This window comes from Vulpes vulpes, chromosome 3 (genome assembly GCF_048418805.1).
Source record: "Vulpes vulpes isolate BD-2025 chromosome 3, VulVul3, whole genome shotgun sequence".
NCBI classification, from domain to species: Eukaryota; Metazoa; Chordata; class Mammalia; order Carnivora; family Canidae; genus Vulpes; species Vulpes vulpes.
The window spans coordinates 112,648,195-112,673,282 of NC_132782.1; the positions used below are offsets into that span (position 1 = coordinate 112,648,195).

Consider the following 25,088-nt stretch of genomic DNA (forward strand, 5'->3'; position numbering starts at 1 on the left):
CCCATCGGACAACTGTGTTGAGTCACCTGTGGAACCTTCTCTGAGCCAGGACAGAGCCTCCTGACTGGACCAGGCCCTAGCTAAAGCCAAGAGCTGCCAGGGCCCCCCCAAACATCAGGCGGCTGCTAAGGACCTGCTGATCTCAGAACCTGGTTGTGCTGGTCGGCTCTAGAATCTCTTCCCCACGGCTGCATTCTTTGGCAAAACAAAACAAAACAATCAGCCCTTTCAGCTAGAAGCCATCCTTGGAACTTGGCAGTGGACAAACAGTTCCTGAGCTGTCCTCAGCCATGGGGGCTGCGTCTACAGGGGTGGGGCCCAGAGGGCAGTGGGCAAGCATTGGAAAGACAAGATGTGACCAATTAAAGGCTGTTTATTTGTAATGAGACAAAGCACTACAATCTATTCAACAATGGGCTGGACACTGCAGTGATTCGGGGCAGGGATGGAGGGGCAGGGCGAGGCCTCTGAGCTCGATTATGAATAATGTCCAAGGCAAAACCTTCCAGAAGACTCTTCCTTACCCCTCGGGGCAGAAATAAAAATCACACAATCACCACTGATTCAGATTAGAACACCAAGCTGAGCCTCAGCATGATGCCAAGGTCAGCGCAGAGGTGGGGACAGGTCACCGCAACATGGACCTCTCCCCAAGAGGCACCGCCAGTCAGGAGGTCGAAGGAGGAAGAGTGCTTCTCTTGCCCAGGGCTCGCCCTCGTCCTCATCTAGAGAACACTGTTCTCCCACTTTGAGGGTGGAGGCGGCCCCAGGCTGTGCAGTTCTGAGGGAGGGGAGCATGAGTCACCCAGGGCCCCTGCCTGTTGCTCTCCCTTCTCCTCCTGCTCTCAGGCTGGCGCCTGGTGGCCATGGCTCCAGGAAACTGCAGCAACACTGGGCATGACTCTGCCACCCCCTCTACTCTGGAGGACAGGGCGGGCAGCAAGCAGCTTTGGGGGATGGAGGTGAGGGTGATGCCAGAAGCAAGTGATGTTCACACGCACACTTCCTGGCACCGACAGCCTCTTTTGTCTCGGTCCCCAGGGACTGAGGGGCCACAAGGCACGTAACAGCCCCCAGCCCCGAAGGCCAGGCCCCACTATCGACACCACTCTCAGCTTTCTCCTGTCCGCATCTTAGAGCTTCAGCTCATGGATTTGGGGGGGTGGGGAGGGGCCCCGGGGGAACCTCACTGGCACCTATCCTCAGCCCAGCTCCCGGGGGCAGCCCACCCAAGCCAACATCCACCATGTGATGGACAGTTCCGTGCTTGCCGGGACCATGTGAAGCCCTGGGCAGGAGGCCACCGCGGGGTGGAGAACTGTTCCATGATCTGACCTCTCGCATCAGAGTCTAAGCCCCAGGGCCCTGTGCTTGGGTGAAAAGCCTTCTGGTTCTGCCCGCCAGGAGCCAGCCCCTCATGGAGAGGCAGGGGCTGTTCTCCACATCCGAGGCTTCTGTGGGCTGGTTTTGGACAAAGATCTGGCATTCCCTTGATTTCACTCCCTCGTTGTTCCAAGGCTCCTTTGTCTTTAGGCTCAGGTCTGTCCATAACAGTTGGGTTCCTTCCTTCCAGAAGTTCACTCTGGCTTTGAAGGAAGGAGCTGGAAGGAATGGCAGTGGAGGGGAAGGGGATGGGAAGAAACAGACCACAGTGAAGGCCGCCACAGCCGGCCAGTGGGGCTGGTGCACGCTCGTGGAGGCGGGACCAGGGTGCAGGCAGAGGCGGTTTCCCAAGGTTACCAGTAAAGGAAGGAGGGCTGGAAGAGCCTGTGGGAAAGAAGAGGGGAGCAGGGGTGAAGGCCCCAGGGAGATGTCCTGCGCTAGCCCATAAGGGGCCCTGGCTGCCCCGAAGCACAAGCCCTCTGTGGCCTGAGTCCCTCCCAGTTCCCACACAAATCAAGGCGCAGATGGGGCTTCTAGCCCAGGGGGTCGTGGAGCACTCTGCGTGAGTCAGCCCCAACCATCAAACTGCTCTGGGCTGTGTCCGTGCACAAGGGGACGGCCTTGCAGTCCCCATGACCCCTTCTGGCCCTAAGGTCTGAGGCCAGCTCCCTGCTGGCATTTGTGGCCCTCAGAAGTGGCTGCATCTGAGCGGAGCTCTGGTCTACTGGGCACCCGCTGCAAGCCGCTGCTGTAAGAGGGGACCTGGGAACATGGCCATGACACAGAAGCATCAGACACCCCTCAGGAGGGGGGCTGAGTGGTTGGGTGTGGCGGTAGGAGTGGCTTCATCTTCTGGTTCCTTCTCAATTTTTGAACCATGTGGATGCATTCTTTTTAAAAATGTAGTTCAGGAAGTAAAAAGACAGAAGTGTTGGCCAAGGGCTCAAAGACTCTGCTTTCCTTCCGGCAGTTTCTGGATGTCAGTCAGGCTACTCAGCTCCTGGTACTACTTCCCGACATCCCTGTGCAGCAAGCCCCCATGCAGGCCGCCCTTCTGTTTTTATTGCTGGGTGTGTCATGGGCTTAATTTCCTGGTACCATCATCCCACTGGGCTCTGCTCCCCTCTTCCCCACCACCTGCTCCAGTGTACCTGGCAGAGACCAGGTGTGCCCCGCGACGCTCTGCTCCGAGCCCGCGTAGCACCGGGCCTGCAGCTGGGGCAGGCCGATGGGCCCGGCAAGGGGCCACCAGCTCCTTTGCAGAGGACAGAAGCCAGATGGCCAGGAAGGTGGGTTCTGCAGGGTGCCGAAGGGTGGGGCCTGATGGAGGCTGCCCAGCGGGCATCACATGGTCCGGCTGTACTCGATGCCACCCTTGGTGGAGATGCTGGACCACGGCAGGAAGCTGCAGAGCAGGCTGTGGGCCTGGCGGTAGATCCTATGCGGGATGGAGCAAGGGCTCAGGTTTGCTAGTGCGGAGCCCAGGTGCTGAATGTAGTCCGTGGGGCTCTGTTAAGGAAGATTCCAACTGCCTCACCTGCCCCACACTCTGGGTGGCCGTCAGCAGGGGCCCATGTGGTGATCTGCAGGACTGCATGCAGATGGAGACCCAGAACCTGCTAAGCCTCTGTGGGGTGCTGGAAAGCCTTGTCAGCCAGAGGGGCCTCCACTGTGCAAAATAACAAAGAGTGGCATCCGAATACAAGAGGATCTGCTGGGAGAGGCCGCAGGCACATGCACACCCAGACCAAAGCTGCTGGACAGGGACTGGGTGGCAGGCACCAGGCCTGGTGGAAGAGCAAGCGTTCTCAGTCCACTCCCATCCTCAGTCATTAGACAGCTGGGCCTCATCCCTGTGACAAGGAGGAGGATCCACGGGGCCAACCTTGGATACATGGGTAAATTCTATCCTCACTTAGTTCACTCCTTGCTCGGTTGCCCTCAGGGTATCTGGGGCCACAGCCTCTATCAGGATGTCTCCTGTCTCCTGGCCTCCCTCCTTCCGCTCTTGGACCAGACAGGGTTAAAGATGAGGGAGCAGGGGAGGGATGCAGCTCTGGGTCACACGCCTTAGGAAAGGGAGGTCTGGACCCAGGCGCTGCCAATAGCCAGCGACTGTTTTCGCCCTCCTTGTGTGTCTTCTGCGCAGCCAGCATGAGGCCCTTGGATGGCAGGGGCCTCCCGTCTGACCAGTTCACAGTTATCTGTTCTGGGCACCGGGAATGGGAGGCTCTCGATCAGTATTTGTTGGATGGGTGGATCACTGGCCAAGATGGTTAAAACCTCTATCTTGTGCCGGGTGAAGTCTGAGGAACACTGAGTACAACCAGATCTACCCACAACACCATCTGCTCAGGAAAAACGGGCCCGTGAGCTTGGCCTTGTGAATCACGTGAAGGCAATGTGACTCTGGCACATGGGCCCTGTCCCCACGAGCCACCCTTGTGGCTGGGAAGCCACATCCCTCACCCTTGAGAAGTAAAGGATATAGGATTGTCCAGGGAGGGTGGCCGCCGTTGATGTAGAGGACATAGGTGAAGCCATCTTTGAGGACCCCTCGGATGGAGTAGTAATAGGGGAGATAATGATGTTGCTTAAAGTCTCTGTTTTCATAGAAGTTTATTGCTGTGTTGTTGGTGGTGAGGACATGCAGGTAGATGGCTTTGCAGTGGTCCTGGGCGGTGGTTGATATGTGATCCTTTAAACTCTCAAGTAAAAGGGAACCTGCAGAGAAGGGGTGACAGTCACACAACAGGGCGGGCAGGCAGGCAAGGAACGTGAAGCAGACAAGGAGGTAACCTTGCCAACATCTCCACAGATCTCCCTGCCATTGTATCAAAGATGGAACTTTTTTTTTTTTTTTTTAATTTATTTATGATAGTCACAGAGAGAGAGAGAGAGAGGGGCAGAGACACAGGCAGAGGGAGAAGCAGGCTCCATGCACCGGGAGCCCGATGTGGGATTCGATCCCGGGTCTCCAGGATCGCGCCCTGGGCCAAAGGCAGGCGCTAAACCGCTGCGCCACCCAGGGATCCCAAAGATGGAACTCCTATAACCACCCTGTCAAAGCCCCTAAAATCCCGCGGCCAGATGGAGGTCATCAGCTACAGACCACCGGGTGTCTGGAACCATAGATGGGGGCCAGGTAGCTCCCTCACAGGGGCTAGGCCTGTGGTGGAGATTCACTAACCTTTCAGACAACAGAAAGTGCAAATAGGAGCCCAGGAGAAGGTAGGGCAGACAGGCCTGGGTCACACAGGAAGGCTGCTGCCCGCTGGCTGTGAGGCAGAGGGGGTAGTTTGGAGACAGGCCTGGGGCACATTCCCTGTGCATGAGGGCATCCAATAAATGGCAGCTGGGACTGCTTTTTTTTTTTTTTTTAACAATTTTTTTTTAATTTTTTTTTTTTAATTTTTATTTATTTATGATAGTTACAGAGAGAGAGAGAGAGAGAGAGAGAGAGAGAGAGAGAGCAGAGGGAGAAGCAGGCTCCATGCACCGGGAGCCTGATGTGGGATTCGATCCCGGGTCTCCAGGATTGCGCCCTGGGCCAAAGGCAGGCGCCAAACCGCTGCGCCACCCAGGGATCCCTCACAAGGTGTTCTTAATTAAGAGTAGAAAACATAATTAAAAAGCAGTCCCAGGGGATCCCTGCAGTGGTTTGGCGCCTGCCTTTGGCCCAGGGCGCGATCCTGGAGACCCGGGATCGAATCCCACATCAGGCTCCCGGTGCATGGAGCCTGCTTCTCCCTCTGCCTGTGTCTCTGCCTCTCTCTCTCTCTCTCTCTGTATGACTATCATAAATAAATAAAAATTAAAAAAAAAAAAAAAAAAAAAAGAACACCTTGTGACCAGACATAAGCCACGTGTGTGGTGGCCGGTGTGGTAAGAGGTGCCCGTTCCCTGATGAGGACATCTGGGCGCATTACACATCTGATCGAATCATATCTGAGAACGAGGCCATTGCCCAGAGACCTGGCGATAGGTACAAAGAGCACAGGCTGAAGGCCAGCGGAGCGGAGGTGGGGCAGGCGGACCTGCGGGCAGGGGCAGGCGAGGAATGTCCGCCTAGGGCAGGGGGATGAAGGACATTATGGGCAAGTCACCAGCACGTGGGAAAGGACCGGACATGGTGGCTGGAGCACACGTGCCACACACCGCGAGCTTGTGCCCCTTACCTATGCCGTGCTTCCTGAACTCCTTCACTACTCCCAGACTTAGAATGTATGCAACCTGTGTGTCAACAGAGAAGGTGGAGGCTAGAATATCCCCGTCCTGAGGGAAAAGTCAGATATAAAGACCGGTTAATGGCTGAGGCACATCTCACACGCCAATTCCCCGGCCTTGACCTCTGGGGAGGGGGTGCGGGGACTGGAGGGGCAGAGTTTAAGAGTCATCCCCCCACTACACACACACACGCACATGCAGAAACGAGAGGGTGCAGGTCCTTGCAGCACATGGTTAAACTAAGGACACACACACCGTCCCTCCTCCTGAGGATGTGTTGTGGACCTGACAAGGGGCAAGAGTACAGCGGTAATGGGGAGGTGACTGTGCCACATGGGCACGTCCTGGGCACTCAGGACAAGACAAAGTTTGAAAAAAAAAGGTTTGCCTCCAGGACCCTACGCTGCCCCCCTACATGGTCTCTGAGTAAAGGGAGTGGGGGCTCGAGCGGCCCCTCCATGCCCTGTGCTGCCCACAGTGGGCAGAGCAGCACCCCAGCACACCACCACCACCACTGCATCCTGGTTCCGGAGACGGAATTCTGGCCTGATGGCGAATCTGACCACCGTGCGAGACGAAGGAGAAGAAAAAAGCTCAGGAGGAAGCTGGGACTTAAAAGAACTACCTTTGCCCGAATCCAGTCATGAGCAAAATGGGGTATACGTGAGCAGGTCGGGTCTTTCAAAGGCAGACGTCCTTGTACTTTTAAAGAAATAATCTGAAGCTCAAAAGACAGAACCAGCTGTCGTGCATTTTTTCCTGTCCTTGGAGTAAACACCCACATGGTCGACGCTGCTCAGTCTCGAAGACCAAAATAATTAGGCAGCATCTTGGCCCAGGACGACCACATGCAACATGTTTGTGGCTGTGACCTCGAGCTCTACACTCAGGGCAGAGCTTGCTGATGGGGGCCCCGCAGACCTCAGGAGTCCTTACAGAGACCTTGGAGAGCTCTGTGAAGCCGAAGAAGAAATGACATATTCCTCTATCCTCACGAGCTTCTAACCAGAACTAGCATGTCCTTCAGCCAATCACAGCACAATTAGCTGTTTCTACAAACCACCGATCTTCCCAGAGCCCCTGACAACTTTGGGGGTTCTCAGAGTATCATTTACACTCCTCTCTATTTTGTTTTCTGGGATTTTTTTTCACCCTTCCCTACTATGAAACGGCAGTGGTTATGAGGCCTGCGGCTAGGTCTCTCGCCGAACATGTGTATCACATACGCACAGGAAGAACCAAATAGGCGGGAGTCTCCTACTCAGTGTGGGCTCCGAGGAGAAAGGGCCACAGAGCAGGCAGTGATTCGGTCACAAGCCTGCGCAGTGACAAGACCACCAACTCCTCGCCACACATACTCACTTCCTTATGTATCTTGGTCCTACTTTTTATTTCAGCTACTATCATTCCCACGATGGCGCCCCTGTAGGTCGCGGCGAGGGAAAAGAACTTCTTGTTGGAGGTGATATCACGATACCATGAGTCTGGGTACCTGAGGAGGAGAACAAACGCAGGTTGTTTGCAAAGTTCAAGCTCAACTAATGTGGGGCTTCACACAGTGGAGCCACAGGGGACCCTGGGCTGCTCTGCCCACTGCTCCACGGCTGATAAGGAGCATGTCCTCCGTTCAGCCTATACCAAAGGGTCTTCTTAAAGCAGTAATCTGTCTAGACGCAACTGGGAATTTCTTTAAAAAATTTTTTTAAAGGCTTATGGGGGGCTGGTGGGCAGAGGGAATGGGAGAAACTCAAGTGGACGTCAGGCTGAGCCCAGAGCCCAACACAGGGCTCAATTTCATGACTGAGATGACGACCTGAGCCAAAACCAAGAGTCAGACACTTAACTGCGCTGAGGCGGGACTGGGAATTTCTGATGGGAAAAATGATTCTACTATCATTACATGAGAGATGAGAGGGAAAAAAAAAAATCCTCCGATGACAATCTCTCCATGAGAGCAGGATGTGCAGGGGCTGCTGAATGGGTTAGGACTGATGGCCCTTGCTGGCCCACAGACACCTAGGAGATTCCCACGAATTCTGTTGAGTCCTTTTGAAGACTGGGGGTGTGGGGAAGGCCAAGTCGCAGCTGAGCGGCATCTGAGTTCCCGGAGCCTCCCTGGGCAGGGATGGGGACAAGCCCTCCGGGCAGGGTGTGGCCAGGGTTGTTAGGGGCTACTCACCCAGACCCCTACCCAAGGGAGCAGGGAGGGAAACATTTAGCACAAAGCCCCTGGACAGTAACGAAAAGGCAGACTCAGCCACAGCGAGGAGACACGGTCAGGAAGGCAGGGGCCCTCAAGGCCTAGGGGTGTGTGGGTTTGATTTTTAACTTGGTGTAGACGTATCAGGTTGGCCTGAGATGCCCTTTCTTGAGACCAAGAGCTGGGGAAGGACGCCATACCCTCGAGGTGACAGAGCAGACAGGTCCTCTACTCGGCTCTGCTCCACAGAGGCCACTGACCACCCACTGGAAGGTTCTATGGGGCCTGAGCATCACTTGTACTCCCTCCCTGATCCTCCTCACACTCATCCTTCTGCCCCCAGAGTGTCCGGCCAGCACAGCAGCCAGGACTCGGAGCTGCCAGCACGCAGCCCATGGCGCTGCAGTTCACCCCACTGTCCTTGGAACCTGAAGCCTGGGTGTAGGCTGTGAGAAGAGGCAGGCAGGTCGGGCGCCCCTGGAGGTGGAGGCTACAGCCCAGCACGCTCAGTGGGCTTGAATCCAAGCAAGTTCTGGGCTGCGAGGCGGCGGCAGCACTGCTGGCAGAAGCAGAGCACCCTCCGTGGCCCGTCAAGCCGCTGCTGGCCCACGTCCCAGGGGCTGAGGCGACTCACATCCCAGCAAAGACAGGAGGTTCGCTGGTTGCCCCCACCTGCAGCAGGCTAATCCACCAGTCTGCGGTGAGGACGTGTGGAAACACGATCCTTGGCAGAATCTAGTTCACTTTTAACAGGGTGTGGTTTTGGTTTTTTATTTTTTTTGAGAATAATAAATTCTTGTGATGATGGTAAGGCTCAAGCCTTACCATCTGCGCAGCTTCTACACATACGTATATACAGCAGCATTCACCACATCAGCATGCTGTGCCTTACACTCCTAGGGCTTGATCTTCTAGCTGCTAGTTTGTGAAATAAAAAGCCTGCACCTAGTTTTCCCACTGTGAGCGCTGTGCGTGCACATTAGCAACAGACAGAACTGCAGCTGCCGATACTCTGCCCACCACAAACTACTGAAAATACCCTGCTACACGGTTTATAGCCTCATAAGCTTTTTTATCTTGTACATGTTTTTAAATAAATGCAGGATTGGGATACACACTGTTTTCTAGTTTCCTTTTTCATTTATTATCTCATTAAAAAAATTCTTATCAACAAATATACCTCTTCAGCAGACTTCCCCTGGCTGAGTAACAAGCACTTGCAGGAACAAACCCCAACGTGTGTAACCCAGTCCTCACCATTATGGTATTTAAACTGATTCTCATTTTTCTGAATTGTCAATAGCACTGCACTGACATCTTTTTAACTAAAGAATCTCAGGAAAGGCCTTCTGGGGACTCTCTGCAGGAGGGACACAGTGAGGTGGAAAGAGGCTGAGGGCAGTCAGGGAGCCAGGCCTGGGGTCCAAGACAGGCAAGGTGATCCTGGGCCACCATGGCAACTCCAGGTCATGCTGGCCATCACAGCAAGTCTCCCAGCTCTGGTTCTCCTCCCCCACCCCTCCCAGCTGCAGCCGGGGACAGTGGGCGCCATTCAACTTACTCAATGGGGAACCAGTCGCCGCACAGATGCTTCACGGTGTCTATGTCATCGTGGCAGAGGAGGCGCAGGCTGACCTCGCTGAGGGCGCTGGACGGCACCACCTCTGTCATTCACACCTGCAGGGAGGGAAGTGGCGTCAGGAGGGCGGCCACGCCCCCTCACGGCCCACCAACCAGGCACTGTCACCGCATGCTACTTCCTCCTCCTCCTCATGCTAACCTGTGAAGCAAGCAAGACAGGGAAGCTAGTATTGTCCCCCGTGGATGGACGTGTCTTCAGCAGCTGCATGGAGTGTGCTCTCAGCCCCAAGCACAGGTGGCACAGTTGCCCCCACTGTAGAGGAGGAAACTGGCTGCCCCGGCCCATCCCGGCTCCTCCCTGGCTGGTCTCACGTCAACATTCTGTTGCTGTTTCTGCTGCCACAGAGAGCCTCCAGCCCTACACCCTGACTTCTCCCCACCTGGGTCCCGTCTGGGGTGGCCGGCCTGCTGGAGGCCATAGATGGCCTGCACTTTGGTGGAAGTGGCACCTGCTGGATGGGCCGCTTCTCCTCACTGACCAGGCAGATGGACTCTTGGGCAGGAAGAGAGACTGGGAGACATGCCAGAGGTCAAAGTAGGAGTCAAGAGTTGCCAACAACTCTTTTATTTAAAATAAACAAATAAATAAAATTATATATATATATTTACTTATTTACCTATTTACTTATATTTAATAATTTATGAATACATAACAAAGGATCCCACATTCTTGTCTTTCAACAACCTCCACACAAAACGTGCAGCTTGAATTTGTGACCTGAGCTTGCAAGCCAGGTGTGTGCCCTCCTAACAACTCTTCTAAGTCAGGAGAGTATATTCAGTCCAGGCTGCGACACAGCACCTGGACCCCCAGGATTGACTGAGTGTGCAGAGAAAGGCAACCCTGCCAACCCAGGTCCAGCAGCCCCTGGTCCCCCAAGGACAGACCCCCAGCCTCTACCCTCGATATGAAATACACTAACCACCTCAGGGTTCCACCTAAAATGCTGGGCCCGGACCCAATCGAGCGCCCAGGCCTAATTGTAGGTCGAGGGTGCCAAGATGTCCAAGAAACACAGAATGAGGGGCATTCCAGACAACTGGCCTGGTATCTTCAAAAGATGAAGGTTATTAAAAAAAAAAAAAAAAGTAAACCAAAAGAGGCGAGGAGACCTACCACCAAATATAATGTGTAAATCCCTACTGGGAAAAAGAACAAGTGAAAATAACTCTCTGGGGAAATGTAAACACAGGCGGGACAGCAGCTGATGCTCTGAAGCTGTTACTGACAGTCTTGGAAAATGAAGGGTGTGATAACACAGGAAGTCTTGGGAGTGAGGCACTGTGAGATTGGAAACTAACTTTTAGTGTTTCAAGAGATTCTAACTACTGAGGAAGCAAACACGACACAACACTATGAACCACTGGATCCAGGTGTTAGATAAGACAATACAGGAACTTACTGCCCACATGTTCAATTTTTCTACACGCCCAAACTTTTTCATAACAAATGGTGGTAGTGGCAGGACCCTGAGAGGACAGTCATCACCAACCACCTGAGCTTGCTCTAGAAACTGGTTCTGTGAGTGTGCACCAAGACAGTGCCAGGGAGCCCAAAGGTCCCAGGGACCCGGACCTCAGCCCTCAGCACTCAGCCAGCCCAAGTAAGTGCCTGCGACAATCCTTCAAGGTCACCTGCTCTGGCTGCCCTGACGTCCTTGGTGCCTGGTTCCCATGAGATTTCAGGTATTCCCGGGTCTCCAGGGAGGACCTGTCCTAATGCGCCAGCTGCCAGGGGCTGAAAGTGACCCCGAGGCTTGACCACTGAGATGGTGGTGCAGCTGCTCACCCTCTAAGCCCTGGACACAACTCCAGCATGCTCCACTCAGCAGGAAGGGCTCCTCTGAGGGCCAGTCGGGGGCTGGCGTCCCCCTAGGACCATGTGCTGCTGAGCAGTCAGGCCAAGGGTCACCGAGGGCTGGCTGAGGGCAGGAGAAAGGGGAAGTACTACAGGAGCTCTGTGGCTCTGTGGCCACACTGGGTTCTGTCTTTGTAGCGCATACCAAAATCCCAGAGGTGGGGACCATGCCACCTTGACACATCCTTCTGCACAGCACTGGCTCAACAGCTGAAATGAGAGGGGACCTGCTTTCTCCTGCTCCCTCCGTGTTTTCAGCCAGTGCCTGCACACTGCCTATGTGGGGTCTGCAAGGGGGGGACCCCTCCCGTGGCCCTCCTGGCAACACAAGGTGCCTTCACCCAGGGCTCTGAGTGGGACAGAATGGGATGTTCATAGAGACATGGGTCTGTTCCTGCTCAAAGCCTGGTGGAGCCCAACAGGTCCAGGGGTCAGGCAGCAGCGGAGGTACCGCCTCCACCTAAGGAAGAAGTGGCATCCCTGGCAGGAGCCCTGCTAGAAGACCTGTCACTTAGAAGAGGACAGAGCTGTCTTGGATTCAAGATCTTGATGGAACCCCTGAAAGCTAAGCTGACCCAGACAAAAGCCTCTTTCTGGGCAGGACAGAGACAGTCTGCAGTGTTGACAAAACAAGGGACACGGGCAGCCCTGGTGGCCCAGCGGTTTAGCACCGCCTTCAGCCCAGGGTGTGATCCTGGAGATCTGGGATCGAGTCCCACGTCGGGCTCCCTGCACGGAGCCTGCTTCTCCCTCTTGCCTATGTCTCTGCCTCTCTCTCTCTCTGTATCTCTCATGAATAAATAAATAAAATCTTAAAAAAAAGGGGGGGGGGGACACAAGCCCTCACAAAAGTTAAAGTGAGAGGCTGCTGGGATACGGCAAGCCCCAGCTGCTGGGCTGTATTTGAGTTCTTAGTTCTAAACACAAAACAAAACCGGAACACCAACCAAACAACAAAGACTATCCTCAGACTAGGCACATCTGACCTTCCCGTGTCACTTGGTGTTTCTTCTTTCTTGAGATGCACCTTCAAAATCAAGACCCAAACCAGCCTGATCTCTAGGTAAACAACAGCTTCATTAACTTGGTTCCTGAACAGTGGGCCGCTGCAGGGCTCAGCACCCGCATCTACAGCTGCTCACTCCAGCCCACATCCCTGTTGGTATCCAGGACATGGCTTGTGGCCCAAAACATTCTGGTGTGACCTCAAGGATCTCACGCCTCTCCAGTGGCCAGCCACCTCTTGGGAAATGGGACTGGTCAACCAAAAATGGCAATTCCTGAGTTTTATGAATCACCCCTGTCCAAGATACATCCTAGCGGTCACTGGATAGGATGTGGTTCCCCAGTCATCCCAAGCCAAGGGCTGTTTTGTCCCATAGAACATGAGTGCACGGGTTAGAGGGGTCTGCCCACCAAGAGCAGGATGGACTCTGGCACTTCACATTCGGGTACAAAGTGCTGCTCCTGAGGAGGTTTCTGCACAACCCCCAAAGTGAGGGTAACCCTCCCTTCTTCCACAAAAGGGGTGGAATCAAACACTGAGCCTGGCCTTGTCTCTGTCTTGCCCTTAGCCAGCCAGTCTCTCGGAGTCCCCTCTAGAATAGCCAGGGTTAGGTCCCTCAGGACAGCACTGAGGCTGCAATGAGCTGCTGATGGCAAAGGGCTGGGAACCAAAGAAGAAATGCCCATCAACGTGGGCTGCTGGTGCCTGCCAGCTGGTGACCGCACGGTCTTGAATTTTAACACTGATGTCGTAAGTAGTTTTGCTCCGATTCCTAACTTGGGTGGTTGTTAGCTGCTGGTTCAGTGTTGGGAGTTCAGTTCAGACTCACCTCCACTGGAAAGAGCCTTTGCCCCCCAACCCCTTTAGCTGAATTCTGGATCCACACACAGTACCTCTGACATGTTAAAAAACAGTTCTCTGGCTGAACACATGTACAAAAAATTACTAAATGCAACAATCAAAGGTTTCATTAATCTTGTAAGGTAAGAGAACAGCATTGTGGTTGTGTAGAAAATGCTCATGCTCTTTAAAGAGATGTACAATGGATACATAGAGACAAAATGACAGGATGTCCTGTAATTTAATTTAGTTGGAGCAAAGGTGGCTAAATGTTAATAACTGTTGACCTGGATGAATGGCAGGCATGTCAAGTGGATGTTTGAAAATGTCCCAATTAATAAAGCAACCAACCAACGAAACTTTTCCATAGAGGCTGAGTTTTGGATATAGATGGGAGGTTTGCCAGGTGACCCATTTAAATGCCTCTGGCACCCTGCACCCCAAACTCGGGAAAGCAGCACCACATGCTGCAGCAACCACCACAGTCTCTGTGCACCTCATCACTAGAAGAGGGAGTTCTCAGCAAACCATGGCTCGTTCACTGACGTGCACTCTGGATCCCAGCTGGGTTACATGCCTAGTTCAGAGGGTTAACGGGCTCAGGGAACACTGGTCAGGACCCAAGTTAACCAAATCTCAAACTCCACTGATGTTTTAAGGATCGACAGCACACAGGGAAGTTTTAGGAAGTAGCCTGAAGCTGTCCAAGATGCTCAGTATCAAACAGGGCCAGTTTATTTATTTCTTGTTAAGATTTTTAATTTATTTATTCTTGAGAGAGAGAGAGTCAGAGACATAGGCAGAGGGAGAACCAGACCTCCTGCAAGGAGCCTCACGTGGGACTCAATCTCGGACCCTGAGATCACACCCTGAGCCAAAGGCAGACACTCAACCACTGAGCCACACAGGCAACCCAACCACAGGGCCAGTTTAGGGTAATGTCCTTCCCCTTCCCCTCAGGGCCAAGAAAAGTAAGTACAGGAGTCCCTGCCTAAACCTGGAGCCTCTGGGTCAAAGTCAACAACCCCACATCATCCAAGGCTGAGGCCGAGGCTGAGGCCAAGGCCTGTCCCTCAGTGCAGTCTTTCCAGAGAAGGCTCCAGGGACAAGGGGGTCCTCTTCTCCCTATTCCAACAATCTTCAGGGAAAATCCTGGTGGACAAACTCCAACACATTGCCATCTGCCAATCCATGTAGCCAAACAGGATGGTCTATCAAAATCCTTCTCAACACCCCTGCAAGGCCACAATCTCTCCTCTAAATCAAGCAAGGAGGGAGTGGGAGTGGAGTCCACTATGGACTGTCAGTGGATGACTACATCGACAAAATGCAGTGGACATTTAACCTGACACCTGCTACAACGTGGATGAATGCTGAAAACGTGCTGAGTGAAAGAAACCAGACACTAAAGGCCACATTTATGATTCTGGTCATGTGAAATGTCAGGAACAAGCAAATCCAGACAGTAGGTGAATGGTTGCTGGAGGCCAGCAGGATTGGGGTGGGGGTGGGGATGACGATGGCTGTGGGGTTTCTTTTGGGAGCAGTAAAAATATCCTGAAACCAAATGTGATGGATGCACAACTCTGTGAATACACTAAAAATGATGAATGGTACACCCTGTGTGGGTCAATTTATAGCATGTGGACTGTATCTCAACAAAGCTGTTAAAAACAAAAGTAATCCTGAGAGTGAATGTTTCTTTGGTGAACAAACGGATGCAAAAATTCTTTCTGAAGACAGTCACAGTAGATTCCAGAAAGAATCAGAAGCTTTCTAGCCTGCAAGTCAAACTGCAGGGACTCGTGCAGGTGCCCATGGGGGGCTGGCCTGGACCTGCCACCTGAGGTGTGGGGTTATGTGCACACTCACGTGCATGCACACACACACATCTGTGCCAGCCCCAACAGGGCTAGGGAGCCTGGCAGGAGACATGGATTCAGAGCCGAGGAAGAATCGCCAGCTCACCAAGGTCCACCTGGTAGCTTACTCCAGATCTGGGCCAATTTTAATTATTTCATACTCAAAGGAAAAAATCTGTCACTGTGTAAGAAGTGATCAGAGGAAGTTATCGAGTGTCAGACAAGAATGTCCGTGCTAGGAGTTTTCACAGGGTAGCAACTTAAATGCTTTTGAGAAAGAAAAGATCACACTCAGATACCCCCCCAGCTCCAGCTGAGAAAGCAACACAAACCACAAATCACCAGATGAATCTGAAATCAACTTTTGGCTCCAATGTTTGGTCTGTGCCAGGAATCTCCAGGTCCTCCTCTTTCCAGGAACAGCTCTTTAGACTGTTCATCTGGTGAGAGCCTGGCTCGAGCCAGCCCGAGAAGTGGGGTGCCATGACTGCCTGCCCTCGCTGTTCTTGGCAGAACTCCAGGTGCCTCACTGGTTGTGCCCTACTGCGCTCTTGAGCTCCCATGGAAAGGAAGAGCACGACAGGACACCAACAGCATGCTCCCACTAGACCCTCCAGCACAGGGGACGGAATGAGTACAGGCACCCGGCAACATCAGCCAGCAGTCAGGGTCTGGGTGGTCAGACAGACCCGGGGCATCTGAGGAACAAGAGCTGCAGCAGCAAAGTAAGTGCTAGGAAGTGAGGCCTTGACCTGTAAGGCTGCCTGTGACAGGGGAGCAAGAGGATGGGGGTGGGACGCTTTCTGAGGGGACTGGAAGTTCTGTACGCAGATGGTGGTGGTGGTTACACAGACACACACATATACGCACGTGTTAAAACTCACTTGGTGCATCTTGCCCTATGTATACTAAACTTCTATAAAGTTGATTTAAAAAGATTTTTAAAAAACCCTCTATGAAAAAAAAAACCCTCTATGTTGAAGTCTGATAGCAAAGGGAGAGATCCATAATAAATGAGCATCTCATGTCCTCGGACTTATAAATTTTTCCCTAGTATCCTTGGGACAAGGCTCTTGACTAAAAGGACAGGATTTGCTCTCTGTTTGACTTTTAAGAAAAAAAAACTGGGCTCCAAGATGCACAGCTATTCGTGGACTCTCACACCCCTATTAAAAAGTACTTCCGGGATCCCTGGGTGGCGCAGCGGTTTGGCGCCTGCCTTTGGCCCGGGGCGCGATCCTGGAGACCCGGGATCGAATCCCACGTCGGGCTCCTGGTGCATGGAGCCTGCTTCTCCCTCTGCCTATGTCTCTGCTTCTCTCTCTCTCACTGTGTGCCTATCATAAATAAATAAAATTTAAAAAAAAAAATAAAAATAAATAAATAAATAAAAAGTACTTCCATGTTTTCAAAAGCCTTGACTTAAAAATAGAAAAAAGAAACTTTTAACTAAGGGAAAAATGCAGCATTTATAGTGCCCAAGCTGTCCCAGCCCAGCTCCAGCAGGCGGAGAAAGTTCAGGAAAGCAGGGAAAGGGGGACCCCAAGGGGAGCCTGGTGTGCTGGTCCCAGGAAGCACTGGCATCAGAGGTCAAGTTTACAGAGAGGGTGGCGGAGCACATGAGATGCTGGTGTGGCAAGCGGCTGGTTTAGACAGGGAGCAGTCCAGGCAATCCACCTCTGACACCTGTAGGAACTCACCACTTACCCATCCAGAACCGTCTGCCATGTAGCAGTCTCCTATTGCTATGGGCTACTCTTAGGGCTTATGGGACAAGGCTCCCATACAGGGATTCACCAGACAACAGGGGCCAGTGGGTGAATGATTCACCAGACAACAGGGGCCAGTGGGTGAAGCCAGAGCACAGGCCCACCAAGTCAGGTCTCAGTTCTGAGCCTTCAGGTGCTGGTGGGATGTAGCACCAAAGCCTCAGACATGCAGGCCACCTTTTGGGACATTTCCATACACTTCCCTACAAAGACACAGGCGCATCGATACAAAGGCAGGGGCATGTTGTACAGGGAACCCAAAGTTCTTTTGGGCTTGGAAGTTAAAACACAAAGCTGCAAAGGTTCAGGCTTCAATGAGAATTTCTACCTGGGTTTCCTGGCTAAAGAAAACGATGGTGACAGAAATCAGAAAGCAGATGTGGCAGTGGACACCAAGAAGGGGCAGAAGGCAACCTGCTGGGATGATGGTGATGTTCGGATCTGAGCTGCTGGCCACAGGGCAAACACTAGTCAGGGGCCAAGCTCTCTGCCAGGGGCCAGCGAACTCGGGGTGCCTGCACTCGATGGCTGGGTCCTCCTTCAGATTCTCGAGGGTGAGAATGCAAAGACAAAGGCCTCTGTGCAGTTCAGGGGAGGACATCTGGGATTTTGGAGCTCTGCTCTTAACCGTCACACTGTGTCTCAAGATGACATAGGTCTTATTTTGTTTAAATTTATTTTTCCAGGACACCTGGGTGGCTCAGTGGCTGGGAGTCTGCCTTTGGCTCAGGGCGTGATCCCGGTGACTCAGGATCAAGTCCCATGTCTGGCTCCCTGCATGGAGCCTGCTTCTCCCTCTGCCTGTGCCTCTGCCTCTCTGTGTATGTGTCTCTCATGAATAAATAAAATCTTAAAAAAAAATTATTTTTCCATTTTGTTTTACCTCCTGTCCAAGGCCAAATCACCAGATGCAGAGGGCATACGTTGAGAGCACTGTGCATGTCTGCCACCTGCAAGCCCCTGACGCTCCTCGGAAAGGCATTGGGATTAAGGCTGGTCATGACAGTCGAACAGAATCCTCTGCTTGTTCTAAGGACCTGCGTCACGGCCTCGGCGCCAGTGAATTTCCAGACGGAGGACTGGACTGTAGGCAGGTGGCCGAATGGCTCTTTGCCTTTTGTGGCCTTACTAGGCCAGTGTCAAAACTGGGGAAGGAAAGCCCAGGTCTGAGGTGAGACAAGGATGAAGAGGAAGATGAGAAAGAATATGACCTGGAGGGGATCCCTGGGTGGCCCAGCGGTTTAGCACCTGCCTTTGCCCCAGGGTGCGATCCTGGAGTCCCGGGATCGAGTCCCACATCAGGCTCCTGGCATGGAACCTGCTTCTCCCTCCTTCTGTGTCTCTGCCTCTGTCTCTCTCTCTATGTCTATCACGAATAAATAAATAAATATTAAAAAAAAAAAAAAAGAATATGAGCTGGAACAAAGGAGGACACCGGAGCCGGGGGCCAGAGATGTGGAGCCATGAGCAGCCCCCATGGTCCCCTTGTCAGAAAGTTCCAGATGTGTCTCATGTTCCCGGAATAGAACATGAGGGCGCAGACGAGCCTCTGCTGCCAGCTCACACACTCACAGGGAAACAGCGAGAGCACAAGGGTGTGGGGACCGCAGGTGTGTGGGCCAGACGGGCCTAGGACCCCGGGTGAAGAAGTGCTTCAGCCCCTCTGCTTTCTGAGATCCTGGCAGCGGGCTGCCCGACAGGGCACTAGGACCCCAGAATAGCGTTCCCAGTTCAGGTCCCGTGTAACAAGCCACCTGTAAATAACTGGAGTTTTAGGGTCTGGGAATAAAAATATATGTAATAATCTGCATTCCTGACCAATAGCCACGACTAGGCCCTGTCTCAAATTCAGCCAGGAGTACGTGTTCTCCCACAGGGAACTCCAGAGGCTGCCAGCAGCCCTCAGCACTGCGAGAGTGTACGTGTGTGTGTGTTTGTGTGTGTGTGTGGGGGGGGGGGAAGCAGTCAGCTAGTCCCTTTGAAAGGAGAAAGCACAGCAATAGGGGACTCGGGTTTCGGAGACCCCGCCTGCCTGCCCCCCGCCCCCCAGCAGGCCAGGCTGCCCGCCTCCGTGTTTCCATCTCTGCTGGGTTTTATCATTGGATAGGTTTTTACTCTGCCTCTCTACCTTTGCATTTAAGATCCTTCATAATCAAAGAGATGTTCATTATGAAAGTGGGCCAAATTTGGTATAAATTAACACCTGATCATGAGGTTAACATATTATTTTAAAAAAGTAATTTTACCTCCTGCCAGCATTTGCCTCTGGAATTACAGCAGATGTCTATGTTCTTCATCACTCATTTCTGTATTATTTGAGCTTTTTTTTTTCTTCTTCAACAGCTTGAGTTGTTTTTGTTTTCAGAAAAAAAAGACTTTCAGGTGATATGAGAAAATCATGAATATATTTTTATTAAAATTATCTCATGGGCTGTTTTTAATTAGCAACAACTTGGAAGTTTTATAGTGTCTCTGCAAATTCTAAGTAGAATGATTACCCATTTTGCCCCGAAGTCTCTCCTAGTGCCAACTTTTAGGTCTTGGACCCCTGGAATAGTGTGGCATTTTGTGCACTGATACCAGAAATAAATGTTCTAAATACAGATTCAAAGTTGTAATGAAGCAAAAAGGAGGCAGTTGTAGATAAGGACGCTAACCGCACTTGTAAACATAAAGGGTTCCTATGTAATTCTTAAACAATTTTCATGGTTTCATAAAATCCAATATAGGGGATCCCTGGGTGGCTCAGCGGTTTAGCGCTTGCCTTTGGGCCTGGGCATGGTCCTGGAGTCCCAGGATCGAGTCCCGGGTCGGGCTCCTGGCATGGAGCCTGCTTCTACCTCTGCCTGTGTCTCTGCCTCTCCCCCCGCCCCCCTATCATGAATATATAAATTTAAAAAAAAAAATCTTAAAAAAAATCCAATTTAAAATATTTACAAGTTTTAGATGACCACTTTTTAAAAGGTTTTAAAAAACAGTCCTGGGGCACCTGGCTAGCTCAGTCCAAAGAGCCTGTGACTCCCAATCTCAGGGTTGTGGGTTTGAGCTCCACCTTGGGTACAGAGATTACTTAAAGTGAAATTAAAATAAGACAATAACATTTCCCTTTTCTTGAAGGAGGCAAATGCTCTTGTAAACCTTTTTATTTTACTCTGAACACAGAGTAAAATAATTCATATGCAATATAAAGCAAAACTAGGACTCCCCTATTCACCCCATCACCAATAAAATGACTGTTAATGTTTCTGGTGTTTCCTACAAGAAAATGATTTTTTGGGGGCAACTGGGTGGCTCAGTTGGTTAAGCATTTGCCTTTGGCTCAGGTCACAATCCCAAGGTCCTGGGATGGAGCCTCACATTCTTCTATCTTCCTCTGTCCCCCACCTTGGTTTATGCTCTTTCTTTCTCAAATAAATAAATAAACTCTTTGAAAAATGATCTTTTGCTTTTTTTTTTTTTTTTTTAAATAGGAGAGGGCTTGGCTGGTAAGGGGCTGAGGGGCTGTTTGGGGTGGTGGATATACAGGTATACTCATGCCAGGACCATTTGTAGTGTACTTTCCTATAGGTACACTTTTTTTTTTTTTTTTTAAGATTTTATTTATCCATTCATGAGAGACAGAGAGACAGAGAGAGAGAGAGAGGCACAGAGACACAGACAGGGAGAAGCAGGCTCCCCACAAGGAGCCCAATGTGGGACTCCATCCCTGACCCGGGGATCATGCCCTGAGCCAAAGGCAGACGCTCAACCACGGAGTTACCCAGGTGGCCCTGTAGGCACGGTGAAATGGTGTTAAAAAAAGAGAGGCCATGGGGATCCCTGGGTGGCGCAGCGGTTTGGCGCCTGCCTTTGGCCCAGGGCGCGATCCTGGAGACCCGGGATCGAATCCCACGTCGGGCTCCCGGTGCATGGAGCCTGCTTCTCCCTCCGCCTGTGTCTCTGCCTCTCTCTCTCTCTCTCTCTGTGACTATCATAAAAAAAAAAAAAAAAAAAAAAAAATTAAAAAAAAAAAAAAAAGAGAGGCCAAAAAAAAAAAAAAAGAGAGGCCAGAGGAGAAACAAAGTAACCTGAAACCAAGACTAGAAAGCAGCAACAGTCTGACCAACAAGCCCTTCTGAAGAGTTTAAAGAGAGAAGGATGGTTGGAAAAAAACAAAATTGAAGTAAGCACCCACCAGCACTCCCATAAATACTATAAAAAAAGGTGTAAATATTATCCATCAACATTTCCCAGGTAAGAATTCTTTTCAGTACCTAAGGGACAATTACCCCCACAGGCTCTATTATATAATGAAACTGCTTTCTTCTTTCTTCTCAGTCATTTTCAAGATGGGCTCAAATTTCCAATACTTCACTGCCCAAACAGGTCTTATTTCAGGAATTCAGGAAGCAAAAAAGAGGAACGCAATTTGATTTTGAACAACAGTATTTAGCAAGAAATAGAACTGCAAGATTTTTTTTTTTAACGTGGTCTGTAAAAGACGACAATACTTTTCTCTGGCATGCCTGTGGAAGCACAGGGAACAAAGACTTTCTCAGCTGTCGTTCTGCATCCCCTTCCACAAGTACCTCCTCTCTGCTTGTTACAACCATCACTCTGTCTTCAGAAAGTTTACTTCCTGCACCAGGACACAAAATGACATGCTGTCCCAAGGCCGTGGGGTTAAAAGTTGGCACTAAGAGTCCATTTTGAGGCACAAGGGGTAACCATTCTTACAATTTGAAGAGACATTTAAAAATCTCTACATTGGGGATCCCTGGGTGGCGCAGCGGTTTGGCGCCTGCCTTTGGCCCAGGGCGCGATCCTGGAGACCCGGGATCGAGTCCCACGTCGGGCTCCCAGTGCATGGAGCCTGCTTCTCCCTCTGCCTGTGTCTCTGCCTCTCTCTCTCTCTGTGTGTGTGACTATCGTAAATTAAAAAAAAAAAAAAAAAAAAAAAAATCTCTACATTGTCACATTCACAGGTCATTTCGCCCCCTGCTGCCTGCCACATGGGCCCTCCCTGTGAGGGAAGTCAGTCTCAGGTGAAGAGATGGGCAGTTTGAGATGCTGACAGGACAAACAAGGGACCAGCGCTCACTCACCGTCACTCCTTCTCTCCCTGACCATCTACCTCGGCTCAGGGACCTGGCCACCTTGGCTGACTGTCACATGCATGCCGGCCTCTCTGCAGTGGGGCACTCAGGCTCCAGGAAGTTCAACTGCTGACCTGGGCCCCAAGCTACTTCCTGCAGAAAGCGCTGGCTCCCTGTTTTGACCCCCTTCCTATCATTCTAGCAACTGCCTTAAGGCTCACACCAGAATACTAACCGGCTATTTGCTCATTGGGTTTTCTAATGCATGGGTCTCTCTTTAGTCAGTGGTGTAAAGACTTCACCTAACCCAGAGCTGGCCTACCAGCTAGCTCCTATCAGAGGCCATGCTAAAAAGAATGATATTTAGGGAAGGAAGCCTGATCTTGAAGTTATCAAAGACACTTAGAGATATTTGCTGGAAAAAAAAAAAAAAATCAGCATTTGAACTTAGCCAGAAAGAGACCCATGAGGTCCAGCATTATTTTTTTTTATTTTTTTTTAATTTTTACTTATTTATGATAGTCACAGAGACAGAGAGAGGCAGAGACACAGGCGGTGGGAGAAGCAGGCTCCATGCACCAGGAGCCTGATATGGGATTCGATCCCGGGTCTCCAGGATCGCGCCCTGGGCCAAAGGCAGGCGCCAAACCGCTGCACCACCCAGGGATCCCCTGCGCCACCCAGGGATCCCCAGGTCCAGCATTATTTTGCAGATCAGCATTCACTTGAAAGCAGTGCACATGGACATGAGCAAGACCAGCTCTGACACAGAGTCTAAACCCCAAGCTTGCTTTCTGCAAACAACGAATGGAGATGGAAAAATCATGAGGGCTTTTGTGGATTTCTTCCAGAAAGATGTTGAGGGAAGATAATGGAGATAAAACTTAGATGATGAGCAGCCACCATTTAAGAGAAGACATTGCCTGATAGGTAGCCAGCTCTCTATTCAGGTAGGAGAGCTGTCACCAACAGCTGAGACCTCTGGGTCATTTCAGCAGTACAAAGACACATGCCACCCTAAATTCAGAGCTCTCAGGATTCTTCTCTACCCTGTGTTACCTGTGGCTGCCGCAGTGTGAGGATGCTGTGTCCATCTGGTCTAAATGCACCTCAGGTTGCTAGAAATCAAAATGCTGCTAATACTACATTGAGGTTCAGACTGTTCTGGGGCCAAGTACCCAGTCAGCAATGACAGCATCACCCCAATTCAGGTGTAAGTATCTTTTATCTCTCATATCTTTTAACATCCAGGAATTTTCTTCCATCTCAGGCTGAGGCATGTTGTTGCTAAGCAACTTCAAGTCACATCTGAAGTCTGTGTGTGGGTGAGGTTAAAATAAACAGGTGACAAAGCCGCTGTAAGTTACAATCAGAGAGGCACAGACCTTTTAAAAAACATGCCTGTACTTTTTATTCTGGCCTGTCAACACCACACCGTGCCTTGACTTTGTTTTATACAGGTTTTAACTGTCTTAATAGAATCCCAGCCTGTCTGCAAGCTCAGTGATATGGAATTGCAGCAATCGGTGGCCCAAGGGAGAAGGAGCTCAGGCACACTGCATTCTCAGGGCCTAAGTGCACAACGGTTGTGATCTACACAAAATCCTGAAACAGGGTTAACTGCAGACCTATGTGCACTGCCATGACTGATGATCTGTCCATTTGGAGAGATGGCCGGGACTTATATTTCAGCCACCCGAGTCTCTCCTCGCGTTTAATCCCTTCTTCTCCAAACTTAAGTCAATTCAGAGATTTGTGTGAGAGAGAATTTGTTTTGCTCCAGTCCTTTTAATTCAATGATGCTCGAGACTCCTCTTCTTTCTCCCTCTCCAGCCAAACAAATAACTTTTCACACCTATATCTACATCATAAGAGGTCACCACAATTGTGGTATTTCTGTAGATGACCTGGAGTCACCTACCTTTCCTGGGTTACTCATTAACCAGAGGTTTTCTGCCTTCAGTGCTCTTGAGAAACTTCTGCAACTTAGCAATGTCCTCTCCAGTTCTGACACTCGGATTAACCACTGCCCGGGCACCGCAGGGAGCCATCGTGTGGGGCGGCAATCTCGCCTCAGAAGAACTGCGTAACAAGATTTTAGCGCTCCGGACTTGGCAGAGTGAAACAGATCAACGAAGCTGCCAATGCCCACGTTCATTGTGGAGCAAGCCCGGGTCCTGTGCAGTCGGTGGTCCCGAGGAGGCCCACAGCCTCCCTCCCGATTTTCCACGGGGATGCACACAGGCGTTTCGGGCTCCCGGTCTTCCCTGACAGGTGCCCGATCTGGTGGAGGAGAGGTCAGGGCTGCCGTAGGGTCTGCACCGCCGGCTGTAAACTACCAGACACGTAAGGAATCGACGTGTCTTAAGACCAGAAGGTACAGCTGAGGAGAGGGTCGGCGGCGAAGATGGAGCCCCAGGCTGTCACGAATCCACAGCGGGGCAAACGAGTCGGCAAGAAGTACAATCGGCGCAACAAGTACCAAAGCAAAGGTCGGGCCAGGCGAACTGCTGACCTGTGAGAAGGCCAGGCCCTTCGGCAGGAGGGGGACCTGGCGGGAAACGGGGGCCCGTCCGACCTCTGGCCCCAAAAGTCCGCCCCCCACTCGTCTTGGGGCATGGCCAGGGGGCGCCCGGGCGAGGGGGGCCGCGGGAAGCGCGTCGGTCCTCGCCCCGCGGCCGCCCTGCGCACCCCGCGGGCCTCCTCAGCCGCGGCCGGAGCGAGTTCGCGACCGCTCGGCCCCCCACGGACTCGTCTGGGCACTCCAAGGGGCGGGCCGCTCGCCCAGGCCATCCAGCGCCCCGCCGCGGCCGACTCGGCCCCCCGCCGCCCGGGTCCCGGCGGCTTCTCGCCTCCCTCACGACCCCTGTCCCACCGCAGGCCCGAGCCGGGGGAACCTCACCTCGGGCGGGAGCCGGCGGCAGCGGACGCCGTCGTGGGGCTCAGCGCATCCTGGGGTCGCAGGCAGTCGAGACGCGGGGCTGCGCGGAGCCCTAAACGAGTTATGTAACCGGCAGGGGCCGCAGCCGGGACGGAGGCGGCGGCCCGCGGCACTTCCGCCTCCCGCGCCGGGCCGGCGGCGCAGGCCGGAAGCCCATTGGCCGCCGGCCCCCACGTGGGACGCCGACGCCGCCGCTGCCATCTTAGGAGCTGGCAGGCGTTCGGCGAGGGCAGGCGGCCGGCGGCGGCGACCGCGGCGCGGACTAGGCGGGCGACCCTGCGAGCGG

The 25,088-nt window shown here is 52.2% G+C and overlaps 1 protein-coding gene across 4 annotated transcripts; it reads right to left on the minus strand.

Moving 5' to 3' along the window:
• Positions 1–355: 355 nt before the first annotated feature.
• NAA60 (N-alpha-acetyltransferase 60, NatF catalytic subunit) lies at positions 356–24,957 on the minus strand. 4 transcript variants are annotated; one of them, XM_072751447.1, is made up of 7 exons: positions 24,764–24,957; positions 9,372–9,487; positions 6,973–7,102; positions 5,562–5,658; positions 3,873–4,107; positions 2,535–2,884; positions 356–1,767 (listed from the first exon to the last, which is right to left on the minus strand). In XM_072751447.1, exons 2-6 carry the CDS (start codon positions 9,479–9,481, stop codon positions 2,728–2,730), a joined length of 729 nt encoding a protein of 242 aa, XP_072607548.1. In that variant the 5' UTR covers positions 9,482–9,487; positions 24,764–24,957; the 3' UTR covers positions 356–1,767; positions 2,535–2,727. The 4 variants fall into 4 exon arrangements, with proteins under 4 accessions (XP_072607548.1, XP_072607549.1, XP_072607550.1 ...); XM_072751448.1 differs by having other exon boundaries at positions 9,372–9,590; XM_072751449.1 differs by lacking the exons at positions 356–1,767; positions 2,535–2,884 and adding an exon at positions 2,906–3,052 and having other exon boundaries at positions 3,853–4,107; positions 9,372–9,590.
• Between the last annotated feature and the right edge of the window lie 131 nt (positions 24,958–25,088).